This window comes from Siniperca chuatsi, linkage group LG16, assembly GCF_020085105.1.
Source record: "Siniperca chuatsi isolate FFG_IHB_CAS linkage group LG16, ASM2008510v1, whole genome shotgun sequence".
NCBI classification, from domain to species: Eukaryota; Metazoa; Chordata; class Actinopteri; order Centrarchiformes; family Sinipercidae; genus Siniperca; species Siniperca chuatsi.
Window position 1 is genome coordinate 23,666,340 of NC_058057.1, and position 20,422 is coordinate 23,686,761.

General features: G+C 39.2%; 1 protein-coding gene across 6 annotated transcripts in view; it reads left to right on the top strand.

The window, feature by feature from the left end:
• The window catches only part of ncoa1 (nuclear receptor coactivator 1), a 58,945-nt gene that overhangs the window by 13,051 nt on the left and 25,472 nt on the right, over window positions 1-20,422 (top strand). For 4 of the 6 annotated variants that reach the window (XM_044168939.1, XM_044168934.1, XM_044168937.1 and 1 more), the window contains 5 exons: window positions 2,554-2,776; window positions 15,611-15,716; window positions 19,147-19,313; window positions 19,931-20,037; window positions 20,179-20,356. In XM_044168939.1, coding sequence (XP_044024874.1) covers window positions 15,628-15,716; window positions 19,147-19,313; window positions 19,931-20,037; window positions 20,179-20,356 — 541 coding nt within the window. In that variant the 5' untranslated portion in view covers window positions 2,554-2,776; window positions 15,611-15,627. Of the gene's footprint in view, window positions 1-2,553; window positions 2,777-4,255; window positions 4,377-9,045; window positions 9,176-15,610; window positions 15,717-19,146; window positions 19,314-19,930; window positions 20,038-20,178; window positions 20,357-20,422 lie in introns of those variants that run through there. The other 2 variants (XM_044168933.1, XM_044168936.1) reach the window with 2 other exon arrangements.

Sequence of the window (20,422 nt, forward strand, 5' to 3'; positions counted from 1 at the left end):
TTTGAAGTACATGTATGGAGACAGGTTTTCCTTGTCTTTGCTGGCAGCAAATTTGATAAGATCCTCTTAATATGTCTGTGCCTTCAAAGACAAAGACTTGTTGCTTTTAAACCGGTTGCTTAGCTGCAAGAGCAGTGTGGAGGATGAAGAAGAGGTGGAGGTAAAAGGCAGGCATCCACTATGAGGCCCATTTCAAGATGTATATTCAGAATACACGTTGGCTGGGTCACCAATCTGCTGTGAGAATGTCGGCATTTGCAATTTCAGCATTGCATGCCACCATTATCTGAAATCTCAATGTGTCCGCTATGTAAGTGTTTCTGAGTTTTATCTGCTAATAATTTACCACAATGAAGTGAGAATCAAATAAAGGTTGTCTTCTGTCTCTGCTTAGTTTTGCTTTTTCGCCCACTCTCTCTCTCGCTCACTCCATTGTTTTGTTTTTTCAAAAAAACAAAATTCCCATCCCTAGTTTTGACCAGGTATGAAATCAGCAAATTCTTCTTTGTGTGTTGTGTAGGGGGTAAAAAAAGAGAGAGAGCTCACTGCTGAACGAAAACGTACATGAGCTTTAAACACGCCTGTGTACCTGTTAACCCACCTTCCAGTTTGCACAAGGTGTAATTTACACTCTGGAAATATGTGATCCGATAAAATCGTTAAAAACCTGACGAAGCCATATCTCAGACAGACCACCTCACAAAGCTTTTGACCTGCAGGTTTTTGATAATTTCATGACCAGAGGAAACAGCGAAACAGAGGTGCCCTGGTAGCTCCGTTACGAAAGGGACTGGATTAGGAGGAATACTTCATCAGTTGGTGTGTTTGGGGCTGGCGTTAATCATGTTCCATAAAATGCTTTAGAAAACATTTCTCTCGTGCCGTGTAGCTGCTCACACAACAAGAAAACAGGTCGTCTAAAATCAGTGCACCTCCCCTTGTTATGTAGAGCTGTGATGCAGCAATATTTTTGACTGCCCAGATAGTCATTTACAACCAGCTAAGAATGACAAGACTTCAGACTCTTCCAAACATGAGGTTGATGACCATGATGATGATGATTGAAAGGAGGCCAGGGACACTATGTGTCACAGTTTTTGTATTTTCAAGTTCTTCAATTTCAGGTTTTATTGTCATCTGTGTAGTAACCACAGGAAACTATAAAATTAAATCCTTGTATTGCTGCTTTTTCCTGCTGGTGAAGCAGACTGTACACGGGTTCTAATGAAGTTAGACCTTAGGTCAGTGGCAGGTTAATGTCATGACACAATCGCAACACAGTACGTGGTGGTACTTCTTTTGTTGTTTACCATGCTGGAGCCACAGTCACCCCCCCCCCCCCCCCCCCCAGAGGGTGTGGCAACAACAGGTGTAACAGGCATAGAGACATGCATCACTTTCATTTAAAAGGTCATATCTGTGTATTTAATAGTTCTTCCTCGTCCTTTTCATCTAGACATTACAATTCTGCCTTCTAGACAATGTTCTTAGACGCTTAATGTGCATACGTGTATGTAGGGCTGGGTGGTTATATCGACTTATTCGATTAATTAAAATGTGCGTTTTTGCACAATGTGTAAAATATGTACATAAAAAGTAACATAGATGATAGCTGGCTACACAAGCTGTATTGAGTCACGTCAGTCCCGTAACAGTGACGTGAATAGTTACAGTATATGTGCATCTGCCACAGTTTACGGGACTGTCCTGCCTCAGGTCAGTGGCTGAAGTGAAGCCACGGACGTTGACAGAACAGTGTGTAGATTTTACTGTGTTCTGTCTGTCCCTACCAGTTAACTGGTCAGCTGTCTGCGGGTATCAGGCTGATGTCTGAAACAGAAACATCAGGAGCAGACAGATCCATGTGCAGACCTTTCTGCTCTGTTTGTGCTGAAACTGATTATTTAAGTGGATATCTGTGCTCTTATTAGTTGAAGCATCTAGCGCTGACTGTGTGTAGCTGTATCGGATAACCTGCATTTTTTAAAAATATGTGTAATGATGACAGCCCGCAGGTGGTGTAGGTCTTTATTATTTTTCAACTGTCTTGCACATGAAGTCTTAAAAAATCTGACGTTTCAATCATGTTTTAGTCTTACTGCGTTTTGCAGGAAAGAAATTTATTAAAATGGTTAATCGACCCCCAGCAAGGGATTTCATTGTTTGGCCATTGTTGCCCCGCCCTATGTGGTTGTAAAGGAGGGTGTAAACAAAACAAAAAATTAGAAATGTGCTACAGGTGAGCGGGCAATCACCACACAATGATCAAGTGAGGGTTCAGATGCCTCCCCCTTTGAAATCATTTTTCGCTATTCAGTTTTTCATATTTGTAAAAACAGACAGATTTTACTGTCTGATTACTTTGACCTTTTGTAAGTAAAGCCATCACTTAATCTGCAACATTATTCATCATGTTCACTTAATGTGCGGAGCACACAATGATTGGTGATAACTTGATGTTGACAAATTAACTCTTGTCAGTACAATTTGTACAGTGTTAGATGAAAAATCTACTGCATTGCATTCTAACAATGTTTTGTTCTCTTTTTCCAGTCAGAGGCCGACCGGCTTCTCCCTGCACCTGGGATGGTGCCATGCAACACAGCGGCCGTGGAGCCATAACCCCACCACCACCGCTCCATCATCTCGACTCCAAGCTGCTCGCCCACCACTGATCCCACCCTCTATCTCCCCTTCCTCCCTTTATCTTTGCTCTGAGCCCTGGAAAAGGCCACCACAGCCACCACATGACTCACCCACTGGAGCCCTAGATCAAGTAAGTAAAGTATGACTGGTCAAAGATGTGTGCTCTATTTGAGTGCTCACTTTTAAGCCACAGGTGAATACAGTGTTGTGGCTCACAGCCTGTTGTGTATTTTGGGTCCTTCCTATGTAACTATGTTTATTATTCAACACTGATTCTCACTGAATATGTGTTTATTTACTTTATGGACTGAAAATACACTGCTTTATTTATTATTTTAGTGTGAACTGAGCTTCTAATTAAGGCTTAAGGCCATGTTTGTATGATGGCTGTGGTAGAGCTGAACAGAGGTCAATATTCAATATTCAGATAAGGAAAGCAATACACAGGAGTTGGTTATTTTGCTGTATTGAGCTGAAAATGAGCCGTGGACTTAACCCTCAAAGACCTAGAACAATTCTTGGGGCGCCTGCCTCTCCTGTATTGATTTTGTTTTTTTAAACTCAGTCAGCCATACATCATTTGATTCAGGATAACCTGAAGTTTCAGTCTGATCCAATTAAAGTCCCAATTTTACATTTGCACTAACTGAGAATGGTAATGTGGTATTTTTTACTGTGAACTCAGGCAGAACCTCAGGAATCTTGTTTTTTTGTTTTTAGAAAGTTGTACGTGGGTGTTTTAGACTTCCAAATTAATTTTTGTCTACATCTAACCTTTCCTAAGCAAGTTACAGCCATTTATTATATTATTCTAGCCATTTTTCAGTTAAAAACAGGTGTATTCCTATATTTTATTTACTGACCATGTAGATGTGTACAAAAAAGTTCAGTAAATAGAATATATTTAGAAATAGAATATTATTATATCAAAAAGGGAGGACATTGAAGCAAAAGTGACTTTTCAGAGAAATATATTATCAATTGAACATGAACAACAAATGCAACAGTGCAACAAGTATACGCTTTGGAGGGAGCGCTTCCTCCAGTAGTCTCTAACTCTCAGCAGTTTCAGAAATGCTATATAAATCATAAGGCCCCCGGGGATTTGACAGGCTTCAGCTTCAACAGACCTCTTCCTCTTAGCATGCTTCTTTTCTGCATTTACATTGGTGTTGTGACAGATCATCTTGACAGCTTTGTTACTAAGAAACTATTTGAAAATCTAGTATGTTCCACCCACAAAACCCTGTAATCCACGGGCTCTTTTGGGTGTGGAACCTGCTGAACCGGGTCCGTCACCTCAGGTCCATTCCACCCAGCTCCTCAGGGGCCTGAGGTGTTGTGTCTTTTACTGAAAATGGCTCTCTACTAGAAAACTCTAATATTATTTATTATTATGGCTGTATTGTACAGGAATCTGCAAATCTGTCAAATACGCACCTACTTTGTCTCGGTTTCCCTCTGTGTTTATTCAGCTGACCCAAAAAACATGTCGATTGGTGGAGTAAATGATGTCATGGACAAACTAAGCCTGGACATTAAGATTTTGGACCAGTTAGGACACGGGGGTGGGACTAAGTGTGTACAACCTTTGCCAATTGACTTACAGGAAGAAACAACGGTTTCCTTGACGAATCAATGCTGCAGAACGTGATGGCGTAACCACGTTCACTACGGAGCGTCTGAATGTCCAAGTGAGACCCATGTGACATGACTGTAAGCTGAGTCAGGTAAAGCTGAGAATCTCCACTTTACCTGACTTTTTAAAGCATGTGGATAGGATAAGCGGTTCAAAAGTTAGAACAATAGCTATTTTTAGCCGGTCTTTGAGGGCACACATGCACCATGTGCCTGGATGGGTTTAACGCTTGTTTCGTAATGTTGCCAGTGGGGCTGCAACTAATTATTGTTTTCATTATCTATTATACTGTCAATCATTTTTTCGATTAATCGTTTTGTCTACAAATGATGTGAATGTGGAAAAATAGCGCAAAACGCTGATCACAAGTTCTGAGAGCTGAAGGTATCAACAAAGAGATTGTTGTTTAAGATCAATAAAAACCAAAAAAAATTTCAATTTACATTGATATAAAAGAGAGAAGAGCAGCAATTCCTCACATTTGAGAGGCTTGAACCAGAGAATATTTGTTTTTTTTCCTTGACTATTGAGTCTATTATCAAAGCTGACGGCGAGTCATTTTCCGCTGATCAACTAATCGGTTAGTTGATCATCGATCCACCACTATGCATTTCTTTTACAGAATATAATATCTACCCTATATACAGTGGTAGAAAGTATCCACAACTCTGCACTTTTCCCACGTTGTATTGTATTATGAACTTCGTTTGAATTTTTTATTTTTTTTGCCCTCAGTCTTTGCAAAGATTCCCATAATGACTCCTCCAAAATGCAGCTTGTCAGAGGTATGACGATGAATGAAAGTGAATTTAAAACAGACCAGTAGTGAGTAAGCAAGTGTCAGTAGTGCCACAAAAAGTCAGAAGTGACGACATATTTGAAATGGCATAATAACTGTTCAGTTGTATTGATTTTAAAGGGTGTAAATGCAGTGTTTGAGTTTTGCATTTGAAGTTTTATTGGCTTTTTGTGTTTTACTGCTGGCCATTATTTTGGCCCTTTTATGTGTTTTACAGAGCAAACTGAAGTTGTGATAAGATCCACAGTGAAAAACATGTTAATACGAAGTAAGAAAGGCTTTTCGTTCAGTACATGAAACAGAATGCATAATTGGCTGAATTTGAAAGACTCCAGTCTTCGCTGTCTCCACACAGACTTAATAGTCTGTCAGTTTAATTTTGAAGAGGACCAGTTAGTTCAGGCTAAATTAATAGTTAAGTTAGAGAGAGAGAAGAAACATAATACCTCTCTTTCACTGGCTGTTCTTCATTGTTCCACTGTGCTGTCCGCTCTTAGACCTGTGGCCCCAAACAGCCTGCATGGCTCTGAACACCCCAGCATGTCTGACTAGGCCTCCCTTAGCGTTTCATGAGAAATGAGGACGCACACACCCACACTCAATAAATGATGAATATTTATGTGGAATTAATGTCTAAATGGATGATGTCATACGCTCATGTTATTTTAAAGAATATTAATCATTTTACTGATATATTTATAGATATATTTTGTCACTATTTTTAGGACTTAGATTGGAAGTTAAATTTTTCTATGTGCCCAGAAGACAGACACGGGACAGTTCCCCTTCTGTGGACTCATACGTAGGCCTATATAAATATATATTTTTTTACATTTGGGTCATACATATTGCATGATTTGTAAGTAACGTTTTCTTTATGTATCATGTAGTAGATCTTAGTTTTCTGCTCCCATTGCTTTACAGATGAGTAGCAGCAGTCCACTGGCTGTAACTCACCACTGCACACTGCTTTACACTATGTATTCTATACACCAAGGACACTGATTAACTGTAGTAGTGTGTGTGGAGCTGTGTGCAGTCCAAGGTTATTTCTTACTCTAAACATCCTGGATCTGGGTGTACACAGATGGTGGGAAACAATGGACTGGAACTTAACATGGTATTCAGTTGAGAAGCAGGGACTCTTAAAGGACCACACCAGTGTTTTAACATGTCTAAACCCATTTACCACAAATCATGTATACATTACCGATAGGGCTGAAACGATTCCTTGAGTAACTCGATTACCAAAAATCTGTTTAATCCATATAACTATATACAGCGCACCGTGTGTCACACGGATGATTATTACTGTCGCACAACGCGCTTACGCTGTGTGTGATCAGAGACGGTTCGGAGCGTCTTTGGTGTGATTTGACAGCGCGGATTACAAAGAGGAGGAAGAGAGAAAATAGCGAGGGGCGCGTGTCCACGAAAACTGTACAGTGTGTCTATTTTAAAACTGAATTAGCCTACCACAACAGCACGACGTCTATGCTTCAGCATCTCAGCAGAAAGCATCGGACCCGACACGAGGTAAATGAAGGCTACAGAAATTATGGCTATATATAATGGCTAGTTATGATGTCCCTAAGTTAGCTAAGTTTTGTTCAAGATATTAAGCACAGAAAATAAAATGCTGCAGTCAAATTTGTGAAAGCCTCAGCTTCATTCATGTAATTTATCATTATGATAGTCTCAGTTCCTGTCCACTCTTGTTTGCCTCCTACAAATGCCCCAGAGAAGACAGTAATGGCTTAGGTTACGCCTCAGCTGTAGTTAGGTTGAAACTTGTAGTTCTGAAACTTAAGCATTTATACCTTCTTTTTTTTTAAAGCAAAAGGTGTTTTTGCATTTCAGAAGTTTTTGCCTTTTTTCCTTTTAAAACACAGAATGTGATATGGCACTTGCACATGCACTAAATGGGTTTAGTTTTGACATATAATATTATTGTATGCAATTTAAGCAATAAAAATGTAGATTTTTCTAAAAAGGAAAATTAGTTGTTCATCTTAATGGAACAGCACCACTGATGAGGTCGTGTAGCTGACCAGATCTGAATTTTGTAGCACCTTTTCTGCTAAAGATTTTATTCAGTTCCTTCCGAGTATTCACTACATATATTGTATGATTCTGGACAGACATTGATGTAAACTGCAACTTGACTGGTTGGCGGTGGCATACAACCACGGGGCGGTAATTCTAGTATTTCCTCTGGCAAAATACATAGAAGTGGAAAATGTAACCCCATCTCTGCTGCCCTGATTTCTCTAAGAAACAATGTTAAATCAGTTAAATTTACAACTGAGACTGCATTTTAACTCATAAACCCTAGTTATTGAAACACAAGCCAAAACCCTCTTGTCTCTCAGAGAAAGCCCTCTTCAAATGCAATTAGATTATTTTGGTTTAGATAAGTTATGCACGCAGGCTAATATTTTTGTTTTGGAAAGTAATATTGCAGCAGTCTCTAAAATTAAGCAAATGAAATCCCTGTGTTCTGTGTAATACTGAAGGTCATTAAATGTCAGATTGCTGCCTATTTGCAAATGATCTGCTATAAATGTGAAAAAGAACGGTGCAGATAAATAAGCAGACAACATTTTGATAGAAATTGTTTAAACAATTATGCTGATTACTGACTTTTAGATTTGTGGAGAAACATTTAGTGACTCTAGTGATGCAAGGGGTTACGGGCCTACATGTAGTAGTTAATCAACAGCAGAGTAATGGCATAATTGTTTCGTTCATTGGTTGAATTATGAGTACACTGACCCTAAATCAGACCTCAGACAACAACACAGAAGAAATCTCCTCAGCTTGATGTGTCTTCACAGCAGGACAGTGACTGCTGCTCAATTAAACCTACTAAGTGGACTGTAGCTCCACAATAAGCTGCACACTAACAATAATGATGATTGGCCAATGGCCTGTCCATATGTTAATACTCCCAGTTTCACACAACACGTATGAATATAATCCAGGAGTCAGTGGGTGCACTGTAGCCCTGATAGACTCAAGCTGTATACATTCTCTGGTCATGTCCTATATTCAAGTGGGTGGGCCTTAGCAACAGTGACTGAGCAGCTTCTCATGGGCTATACCAACTCAATGCAGCAGAGAGGGGTGGTTACGCTGTGTGCATGAGCAGTGTGGTGATCTTATGTAGAAAATAATTGTTATTTTACCTTTATTAAAATTATAAGATAATCACATTATATTTGCAAGTATGGCATTAAATGTCAATTTAAATTCCCTAATATCATGTATTAGCCTTTTCCTGTTATCTTTGTTCATACAGGCAACACTCAAGGGTTCCCACTAGTCATGACATTCCTGGAATAATATGAAATTCTGAGCACCATATTAGAGACTGAGAAAGTCATGAAAATTGATGAAATCTCTGTGGACTAGAGTTTTTTGGACATTTTACCAAACAATTTGTACCGTTTTAGTGTACATCAGGACCAAGATATGACCTCTAGTTCTGGTAACCATGTAGGAAACCCGTTGCTCCTGCTCACCACTCTGTGCTTCACATTCATACCAGGATGTCCAAAATGGGTTCTCAAAGAAGCCTAAACAATGAAAATGGATACTAGTGAAAGCTTGTATGTACAGGTAGATTAATAAGGATAATGAATGTGTGTTTGTGTCAGTCTTGCTTTTTCCATCTTTTCCTCTTTCCTCCTCTCTACCTCTCTCCTGGTAATCCACATCCTTTACTCCCTGCTCTCTACCTGGTGGTCTCTTCCTCACTGCCCCCCCTACAAGCCATACATTGCCACTGTTGAGTGTGTGTGTGTGTGTGTGTATATGTGTGAAGTGATCAGTTTAGCTTCTGGAATGAGAAACCGAAGGAGTAGAAAGCTTTGAGAGAAAAAAGACAAACCTAAAGATATAGAGACAGCAGGCGGTGGTAATGGAGAGCCTGTGGAGGCTGTATTTCTCAGTGGTCTGGCTTTGCTGTGCTGTTGCTGCTGCTTCTTTTTCTTCTTCCTCTTTGGCGACTGAAGGCGCGATTCCTCCACCATACGTCACATAGAGAGGGGGTGAGGTCAGAAGGTGCAGGAGGCTGAGCCGGTCTACAGGTGTGTAGATAAGAGTTGCAGTTGTTTTTCTTCTGTAAATTCCCCCCCCCCCCCCTTTTCTTTTCTGTTTACTGCAAGGCTGGTATGTGTGAAAGTGTGACAGCGGCTATGCTTACACTGCAGCTGTGGCAGTTCTAATTATGATTGTTTCAGTCACATGTAACACACACCGGATGTTATAATAAGTGCAAGCTGTGAAAGCTGCTGTGGTTTACGTACATATCTTTTGAATGGTCATTCAAAAGGATCAGTTAAGGGCATTCATTTAGCAGCAGAGATTTTTTCATTAAGCTTCACGTTTTACCATATTACCTGGCTGTATGCATAGATGAATGCTATTAGCTGTGCTTCGTTTAGTATTTTTCAGCCTGAGAGAAAAGAGAAAGTTATGTGAATCTTGCTGTAGATTGTTCCTAATTTTAAATGTGTGTGGATGAAAAGGAACTACTTTTCAAGGAACTAAAAAGTTCCTTCAGGCATTGTTGTGTGCGTTTCCACCGCAGTCCAAAGACACGGGAAGATTAGGCAAATTACACCCATCACACAGCTGCATAACTCTTATTGTTTTAACTTATTAAGCACATCACCTGCAATTCAGCATACGGACCTTTGCTTATTGTAACCTCTGCACTCTCACCTGTTTTTAAATACTGAGCTTACCGGTGTAAAAAGGTGAAATTGAGAGCCACTACTTCCTCAGAGTGTTGTAAATATTAGAATATGGTAATACAAGCATAAGCGTTACGTGTCTTTTAACATATATAGCAGTATATATTTGTTTTCAGATACAAGAACAGCCACTATACACACATTTGGTTAATCTGCAGATATAAAAACATGCAAAATATACCCTTTTGGGGGGTAAAAAATGGCCCCAGTACTTAATTTAGGCCCTGGTCCCTGCGGTGGAAACACACTGAGTTCCTCCAAAGGTTCCTAGTCCCTGGGGAAAGTTCCTGCGGTCGAAACGCAGCTAAAGTGGATAATTTGAACATTTTAATTTCCTGTAATGGATCTGACTTTTTCACCACTGGGCGTTATTAGTCAGTAGATTCTAATTTATACCACTGATTTAGGCTGTTGAATTATGAAGGAGCTATTAGAATAAAAATGACTGACTGAACAATTTGGCTGCCTTTTTTGAAGTAGTAATAGTAAGTAGTTGGTAGATCTAATTATGTTTATGTGTGTGTATGGGTTGCTGAGTAATCGTTCATGCATGTGTGAAGCTTCACGGGGTACTGTAAATTGTGTAAAAACAGGATATTGGTATTTTTAAAAAGCCATTTAACAGTTGTTGTGGAGCAGGTGCTGGCTTCTCCTCTGTAGTGCATATTTAGTCATCTTGACAGTGTTTGTAAACAGAGCCCATTATGAAAAAGAAAAATGCTGCTGAACTTCAGTTCAGTCCAATTAACCATAGTTGACATGCCATTATGTCCAACTTGTTTATTACTGGTAAGATTTGTAGTTCCTCGTGTGGGATTACTGGTATTGTGTACAGACAGAACACTGTTGTTTTATGTTCCTTCCTTAGATCCTCTACTGCCAAAACGAAAACTGGAGATGCAGCTTTTTTGAGCTATGCTCCCAAACAGCCTACCTAAAGACATTAGAGAGGCAGACTCTGTTGAATTTTTTAAGCAGCACTTAAAAGCATATCTCTTTAATCTAACCTTTTTCTAGCACCACCTCTTAGGAGGTGCGTGCTTCACATGTAGTACCACATGCTGTTTTTAAATTTATGCCTTTTATAAATGTCTTTTTTTTAATCTTTTAAATGGCTTGCTTTCTCTGCAATGCTAAGCACTTTATCTTTACCTGTTTTCTTTTTCTTTTCAACTTAATTTGTTTCCTGTTTTCATTCCTTTTAAAATGTAAAGCATTTTGAGCTGTATGAAAGGTGCTATATAAATAAAGTTTATTATAATTATTATTATTATTAGAACTTACAAGTAGAGATCAGGGCCCATGCTGCTTTTGTGCTGCCCTCTGTATGTTGGTAAGACAGGTACACAATGGAAAAGACATCACCTGTCTTCATTACATGATGGAAGTTTATGGTTTGGCCAAAACTAAAAAGTTTCTGTGCCTCTTCATCTTCGTCTTACCTGCATAATTTTCCTTTTCACAGTGAAAGCCTACTGCTGCCTTCACATTAAAGACGCATTTGTATTTTGCATTTATATGTATTTCATGTGAAGCGCAAGTCTTGTGATGTGACTTGGTACAAACTAAATAAATGTTTCGAAACTAAACCTTTTGAAATAATTTTTCAGCCTTACTCACCTTTCCCTTAGCTTTTAGTGAAGCTCCTGCACTTGTTGCTTTACAGTCTCAGTCATGGAGACTGCTTCAAGATAACAGCCAAGACATGAAGCAGCAGGAGTGTAAACAGTTTTGATGACAATTAATAATTCAATGTTGTTCAATATAACTCTACAAAATTGAACAAAGGCCCCATTTACACTTGTCCTTTCAAGTGTCTCGTATGCAGATAAAATCCAGATGTGATTTAAGACACTGATTTCATTACACCACATACAGTATGCGTCTCTGTTGGCCAGATCACAAATCTGTTTGCAAGATGTCTTTACACCCCCCCAGTCCATAAGGAGGTGGTAATGCACGTGTAGCTGTTTGGCAACTGCCAAAAACACCAGAAAGAATAACTTTTGCACTTGAGCAGTTTAGTTACAACAATAACAGTTTAGCTAGCGTTAGCTAACAACTATCCATAACCTAACACAGACACATCAATGAATTGTATTTATGAACTGCGAGTGACCCACAAGTTTTATCGTCTTCACCGCTCTAACTCCACAACACGGCAGCTCCCTCACCCATACAGATCATTCAGTGGTTGACCTGATCAGGGATCAGCTAAACGCTTTTCAACATCTGGGTAGAATGCGAGGTGGTTTGTGATGCTTCTTGGATCCATTGATGCATTTAAACTTAGCTTTTTTGAGGTTGCAGAACTGCCCGATCTGCCAAAGACAACTGTAGATGGGGTGAACGCCAGCCAAACTGTTGCATATATGTAAATGCAATCAATATTTTTGCTAGAAAGCATTATGTAACACATTCCACAGAAGGATACTACAAAGAAGGTCCTTGCAAATTAAGTTTTTACATTTACACAAATGTCAAGTGACAGTAAGTCCAAAATAAACATTTAATAATAATGGTTTCCTTTTCTTTTTGTAGAGTTTCATATTTTTTATATTTTTCTATTCCAACCATTGATACTGTAGTAAAGATGTATAAACAGCAATACAATAGGCCTACATGACCCAAGAACTCATGTTTAGCATGTGCAGTAGAGTGCATTAGATTGAGAGGGAACCTGCTGACTGTTTACATTACGCGCATTGGTCAAAGTGTTGCTCTACTCTGCAAGCACTGTAAGACTCCAACTGTATCCATGTGATAGATGTTAAAGAGTTCATCAAGTTCACCCCATCATGTACTGTATGTTCATGGTATTGCTTTTTATAGGATAGCATTGCTGGGATGTGGAAGCAAAGCTGGATACCAAGTGTAATGATGTTGCTTAATCATAACCACAACATCAGGTGGTAATAACTGCTGTTATGAAACATAATCACAATGGTAGGGAAACAGGAAAGCCCAGAAATATGGTGATGACCTGCTGTTGATGGCTTGTTGTGCACGGCTGACGAGCTTATCGACCATACACACTTTAGCCAGGTTTCCCTCATTGCCTTGCTCTATAGGAAAATGAATTGTTTGTGGCATGTTTTCACAGTATGAACACATAGCCGGAGCATGTGTCATGAGTGCAGCATATGCAGTTGGTGTTGCCTTGTACGTCATGAAATATAACTATTGTATCGTATGCTCTCTTCCGACAAAAAACCTGTACCTGTGTTGATTTACTGCCAGAAATACACAGGCATGATTTTGAGTTGTCAACATTGTAAATGAACAGCATTCAGTCTGGGAAGATGGACCCTCTCTTCTCTTTACAACTGCTGGCACTTCACATCAGAGCTGAAAAGGTTTGTCGATCAACAGAAAATTAATCATTTAAAGGGACAGTTCTCCCCAAAATCAAAAATACATATTTTTCCTCTTACCTGTAGTGCTATTTATCCATCTAGATTGTTTTTGTGTGCGTTGCCGAGTTTTGGAGATATCGGCCATAGAGATGTCTGCATTTTTTTTAATATAATATGCTATTTTGCACTCAGCTTTTGGTGCTCAAAGCCCCAAAAAACTACATTTGAAAAACTCAACAGCAATGTCTCTTTCCAGAAATCATGACCCGGTTACTCAAGATAATCCACAGATTTTTTTGTGAGCGGTTTCATGTAGGAATTAGTTTCTTTCTAATGATAGTTCCCACATGAAACTGCTCACAATAAAGTAAGCCCTGGTCCTGTTTCTTGAATTTTGTGTTGCATGTTGTTTGCTGCAAAGCTTATTTTGATAATCAGTTTTTCCCAGGTAATACTTTGAGTTTACCGTATTTACAGTTTCAGCTCTTATTTAAGCACATACTAAGCCCAGTCTCTGAGAAACTAGGCTAATATCTATTTTCACTGAGTGCTAATGTGCAGCAGTGTTCTCATTTCTCACTGTGGCGGATGGATGTTTTTTAAGTGCCGCTTGTCAGAAACACGGAGGGCCGAGGAGGAGAGGGGTGATTTGAGGTGAAATGTTAACAAGGCAAATCAGGAAGGATTAGCATCCTGTGAGCAGCGTGGCCTTGCGGCGGTACTCAACATTGTGACAATGGTGGCTTGTTGTTTGTGGGTCGCCCGTGGATTTCAAAGGTTTTTTGTGTGTCTGTAGTTTGTTTGCATGTCCATGATTTACACGTTTTTATTTAGATACTACCTCATGGATGTGGTTTTACAGATTAAGAAACTTGAGTCCATCTTTTGTCATTTGTGCATTTTTGCCTTCTAGTCACGATATGTACAGTTCCCAAGAATAAATTAAAGGCTTTCAAAGTCTCGAATTCTTTCAGAAACCAGATTTTTGTCAACAAACAAAACAACAGGTTAGTAATAAAATAATAAACCCTGCCTGTCTCTAAACTTTGCTAAACGTGATGGAAATTCATATCCTTTTCTGCTTTTTGCTGCTTTGTGTGTATTTGGATTCATAAATTGGTCTTAAATTCCCTTTCTGATACCACTAAAAGGGCTTTAACTTTAAAACTTGGCTTAATGGATCATGCAGGAACCGTGTTAACTATCCTCTATACACGGTCTGCTTCATCAAATGTAGCAGCATTTTTTTCTTGTTGCCATGGTTACCCTCCTGATAGCAAGAGAGATGCAGACTGTAGACTTTGCAGATAAAGAACAGGCACGAGTCCATTAAGGGAGACTGAAGAGGAATGTCAGAAATATACAAGACAAAAGCTTATCAATATTATGCAATCCAAAACAATATCACCACAAACTACAGCGTTAAAAAACTCCACAGAGGCCAATCAGCACCAGCACTAGGGTTTGTTGCAAGACTGTACTGGAATTTACTGTATGTTGCTTTGTGCATCCCTTATAGCTATGTTTTTATCCAAATACCAAGCAAAATTTAAAAGTTATGTGTGTATATATAAATAAATCTAAATAAATATTATAATGTTAACTAAATCCAATGTGGTAGGTGTGCTTTTTCGTCAGGGGATTGACATAAATCAGCTTCACTGGCTACATATTATACATATCATATTAAGGCTGACTCCCCTGGCAATATTTATTTGTTTTAGAGTACTTAAGGTGCTGTGATGCAGTAATTTGTAACTTGATGTATTTTTGCTAATGCAAGTTATAATAAATAGATGGAATGTGAGAATATAAAGAATATAAGTTCAAACTTTCTACTGCTACAATGACTGTTGCATTTGGTATACTTGTCCTAATGAACGTGAAAAGCTTTATGTTAACTTTTTGAGTTAACCTACTGCACAGCTTAAAAAAATAAAAAGATTTCAGCAATTCTGACATATTTGTTTTGTTTTTTATTTATTTATGTGGATGGTTGTTTGTTGCTACATTTGAAGGAAATTCTACAATATATAAATCGTAGTCCATGTGCCATTCAGTATACAACTCTAAAAACTAATGAAAAGCAGTGTTATCTTTTTGTGAATCTCACCACTGGCATTAATGCCATATAACAAAATCCCTTTATAATTACTGGATGACAGCAACAGCTGTTACGTAAGTGATGATTGTTTCTGCAAACCAAACCCTGCTGTACAGTTTCATCAAAGGTATCCAAAGAATGATTACTGAGTATCACTTGAATTTGTTGGTGACAGTTACAAGTGTTTTCAGGTTTTTGGAAAAACTGCAGTATTACCCGTTCTGATGAAATGAGAATAAATGGTTGAGCGGTGGGACTTGTTGTTAATGACCTTTCCTTGCTTTACCATGTGTTTCTCCTCCACAGATCAGTTGAAACTGAAAATGAGTGCAGTAGGGGAAAACCCCCTGGACCCTGCCACGCCAGAGTCACGCAAGAGGAAGGGCTCACCATGCGACACATCAGGGCAAAGGTAAAGACCCCGCCACATGTTTTTGTTTTGTCAGTGACATTACATAACCAGGCAAAAAGATACTGCAGAAATTACTAACATGTGAATTTAAGGGACACAACTTGATATTGGGGGATAGGGTTGGGTACCGACCGAATTACGTCGGTACTACCGATTCAGGTTAAATCAATCAGTGCCAAATTTCGGTACCTGAAAGCGCATCTTGGTGAGTGTAAAGTATAGAGAGAAAGAGAGAGAGAGAGAGAGAGCGAGACTACGTCACCCCTCTTGGTTGTCACAGGGACACGTGTGCGTAGTGAGTGTGTGGTTTAAAAAGAGAGAGCGAGTGGCAGGGAGTGACGGTGAATGCGAGCGGTGAGCGGTGAAGCTGTCAGTCTGGCAGTAAATGTACGCTGTAGCTTACAGTTTGTCCGTGAACAAAGGCTGCACCTTCTCAAGACCAAAGTAAAGCTCCCGTGTATTGCTGCTGGAGTAGTGTCACTATGATGCTTATCTCCGCCTACATTGAGCGGGCACTAGCTATTTAAATCGCACACTTGGGCAGCACTATACCTGCGTTGTTTGATTCAGTGTAAAAAAGCAAAGCCGACGTAAAGACTGCTCTTCTTTATGGCAGTATTGCAGGATCTCTGTGTAAAAAGAGCTGCTGAAAGCGGTCGCAAGTGTGGCTACACTTTTCAAAACTCGCAGCAGACGACACTCACTGCACAAGCAGGCCAGGGCAACACGTCTAACCTGAGGAAACACCTGGTCAAACACAAAATATATCTAAACGCTGAAGAGGGTACCGTGTTTCCACCGCAGCAGCCGCAGCTAACATTAGCACGCCTGCAGCCAGCAGGAAGAAGTTAACTTACCCTCCATGGATGACTAAACTTTAAGTGAGGCAGTGAGGTAAAATGTTCTAAATAAATAACAATGTTGAAATTGACAAGTTTGGACAAATTTTTTACAACTGAAATTACATTTTTGTTATTAGAGAGAGAGAGTAAAGTACTGAAAAAAGGTACCATTGGGTACCGGTACCAAATTCCAGGGACTGGTACACAACCCTATTGGGGGTTTACCAAACAGCATTGCCAAAAAGTGGGGTGCAAGCAATATCAGCTCCTGCTCAACTAAATGTTGAATGATTGATCATCACGCCTCTCACTCCTGCTTTGATTTAATGTTGTCATTTTGTGCCTCAGGGCTTATCAACCATATTGTATTGTCCCTTCTAACATATAGAAAAAAAGATCCTAAAGTAATTATGTAAAGTGCATAAACAATTAATAAAATAATTTATATTAATTCCTAAGTAGAGCTTAACTAAAGTAAGGAAATAATCATGTAATTGAAATTGACACGTTAATACATTTATCTGAGTATTGTAGTTGAAATATTAAAACTACATTCTGCTCAGTTGACATTTTTCTTTTAAGACATCAGAGCTTCAACGATTAGTCAAGTAATCAATTAGTCGATCGACAGAAAATGATTTGTTTACTATTTTGATAATCAAATAATCATTTAAGTCATTTCTCAAGCGAAAATACCAAACATTCCCTTGTTTCACCTTCTCAAATGTGGGGATTTGCTGCTTTTCTCTGATATAATTGTGAATGCAAATATCTTTTGCACTACTGGTGGGACAAAATAAACCCTTGGGCTTTAGGAAATTGTAACCGGCATTTTTCAGTGACATTTTAGAGACCAAATAAATAATTGAATTGAGAAAATTATCAGCAGATTAGTTGATAATGAAAAGAAACATTTGTTGCACCCGTAAAAAAACATGTGACCTGTGCATACCAAAGACCATCAGACATTAGTTACAAACATTGTTAAATAATGTGATGCCCTCTTTCAAACAACGTAAGCAGTATAATATCGCCAAAGGCTAATTACTCCTAGTAATGAAGGTATTTTTGTGTATCTAAATACGGACTTGTCATATATCTCCTCACTTCTGTCGCTCCTCACAATAATTTGGCCTCATAAATAGCCACTTACTCCCTCTGTAGAGCACAAGACAAGTTGCTTGATGAGTGACGACACTGTGAAGAGTACTTGGGGAAACTGTGGCTCACAAAGGCACATCAGTCACTTTTAGCAGAGTGAAAACTTTGAGAGGTCTTCTTGAATGCTGTCTTGTGAGTGTGAAATATTGTATATGGATCTATAGGGTGACTAAATGAGAAGAAGAAAAAGAAAATCACAGGGTTTAGACCCTGATTTAGGGTTATGGTTAGATGCAGCATTAGGTTTAAGGCAGGCCATGCAGTGTTTAAGGAATGAATGTTCTCGGTGTACTGTGTGTGTGAGTCTATAAGGCCCAATAGCTGATGTAAGCTGATGTAACAGCCCAGCTAGCATTTCTACAGCAACTACACGCAGCCACTGACCTGCGCATTCACACAGCAGCGTCCTCCCCCTCCTCACCCCTCCCTGCCTTCCTCCCTCGGTCACCACGCCTGTGTGTTCTGGCTGGCCAATGCACTGACCTACTTTTGCTGTTGTCGTCTCACACACACATACTCACATATACACACATTCCTTTTTTCATGTTTACCACATACCTTGCTGTAACTCGTTGGTTTGGAAGTATATTATTGAAACTCGAGAATAAGGTTAAGCACAAGGCCGTGCGTAGAGCCTGAAGAGACTACAGTTAAAGGCAGATTTAAGTTGCTTTTAAATATTTTGTGTCAGTATTCGACTTACTGATATATATGGCAACTTTCATGTTTACATACCACGGAAACAAATTACAAGCAGCCGGGTGAAAAACCCACTGCACTTATACAGTACTTTGGGATGTTACTTATACATTTCCAAACTCTGACGCTGATAATTTAAACCACCTGTTGTTTGATAAAGTTTCAGTTTCAGTTTTTCACTCTTGTGATCAGAAGTTTGAATGCTCCAGTAAACTAAATTTAATCTTTGGCTAATTTTAATTGCCAATAAACAGCAACATGTTGTTTTTTTATTACTAATCTATCACAGATAATATGACTCAAAGCCACTATGTTGTTTTTATAATGTGCCACATTGGTACACAGCAGTGTATTTTGTATTTTCTGTGTTTAAGTTGTTTTGAGGTTTAAATACTTTAATAATCAATTAATTGTTTAAGTCCTTTTTGATGTTTCCAGCTTCTCAAATGTGAAGATTTGCTGCTTCTCTGTCTTACATTATAGTAAATTGAATATCTTTGGGTTTTGGCCTGTTGGTTAAACAAACTATGAGGACATTACCTTGGGGCCATTCATTGATTAATTGAGAAAATAAACAGCTGATTAATCGATATTGAAAAACATAATTTGTTGCAGCCCTAAAATTTGAAATCACAACTCACTTCCCTAGTGATATCAAATGCAAGTGATTACATGTTTGAAACTCTACAAATGTTTTTTTTTTTTTTTTTTTTTTTAATTTTCTGCAGTCTGGAGAAGCGGAGACGGGAGCTGGAGTGCCGCTACATCGAGGAGCTGGCTGAGCTGCTGTCATCCAACATGGGCGACATTGCCAGTCTCAGTGTCAAGCCCGACAAGTGCCATATCCTCAAGAGCACTGTGGACCAAATCCAGCAGATGAAACGGCGTGAGCAGGGTGAGGGAACACACACACACACACACACACACACACACACACACACTGGAGTGATTTGTCAGAAGCTTACCCCATACTCTGCTATGAAGAAGTTTGCACGCTACAGTTCTAATCTCTAGCGTGCAAATAATCTAATCATTTTTGTTTGCAATCTATACAAAGTTCTAGTATTTTATGACGAAATAAATGAAAAATTGTAAATTGTATATAATTGTAAAAAAGTATGGACAGTACACCTCTCACCTCTGTCAGGCGCAAAAATTTGATCAAGATGTCACATCTCGTATTCACGTTTTACAAATTAATTTCCGATCAAAATTGTAGAAATTCTGACAAACAAAAGCATTTAACAGTTCTTAATTGATTCTCAGTGGATTTTACAGTTTTATAACAGATCAAAATTCAGAAAACATTAATCTTGTGTGGAATGTGAGGTTTACTTATTGATATCTTTGGGGCCCAGGTCTTAAAGTTTCTAGATCACTTACAGGTGTATGTATATAAATGTTATAAATGTTTTGGGGTTTTTTTGGTTCGAATAAAGTATGTTATTTTACAGGATACTTCTATGTCTTATGTATTCAGATTTCTGATTTGTGATTGTTGCCCCCTGACAGAGAAAGCAGCTCTTCTGTCTCCAGATGATGAGGTGCAGAAGAGCGACATCTCCTCCAGTAGCCAGGGGCTGGTGGAGAAAGAGGCGCTGGGGCCCATGCTGCTAGAGGTGAACAGTACACACACAATCTCACACACAACATTTCTTCCCACCTCTGATGGGATTTTCACTCCAACTCGACACACGCAATCTGATTTTCTTTTACTCCTCCTCCTCTCTCTGTTCTTGCTCCTTGTCCTACTCATTCAGGCCCTTGATGGGTTTTTCTTCGTCGTCAATCGGGAGGGCCGCATCGTCTTTGTTTCCGAGAATGTGACGAGTTACCTTGGATACGCCCAAGAGGAGCTGATGACCTCAAGTGTCTACAGCATCCTCCATGTGGGAGACCACAATGAATTTGTTCGGAATCTGTTGCCCAAAAGCCTGGGTGAGTGAGCATGCACTGAGGAAACTGACTGTGCATGCATCTGCTGTCTAATACTTTATATCTGAG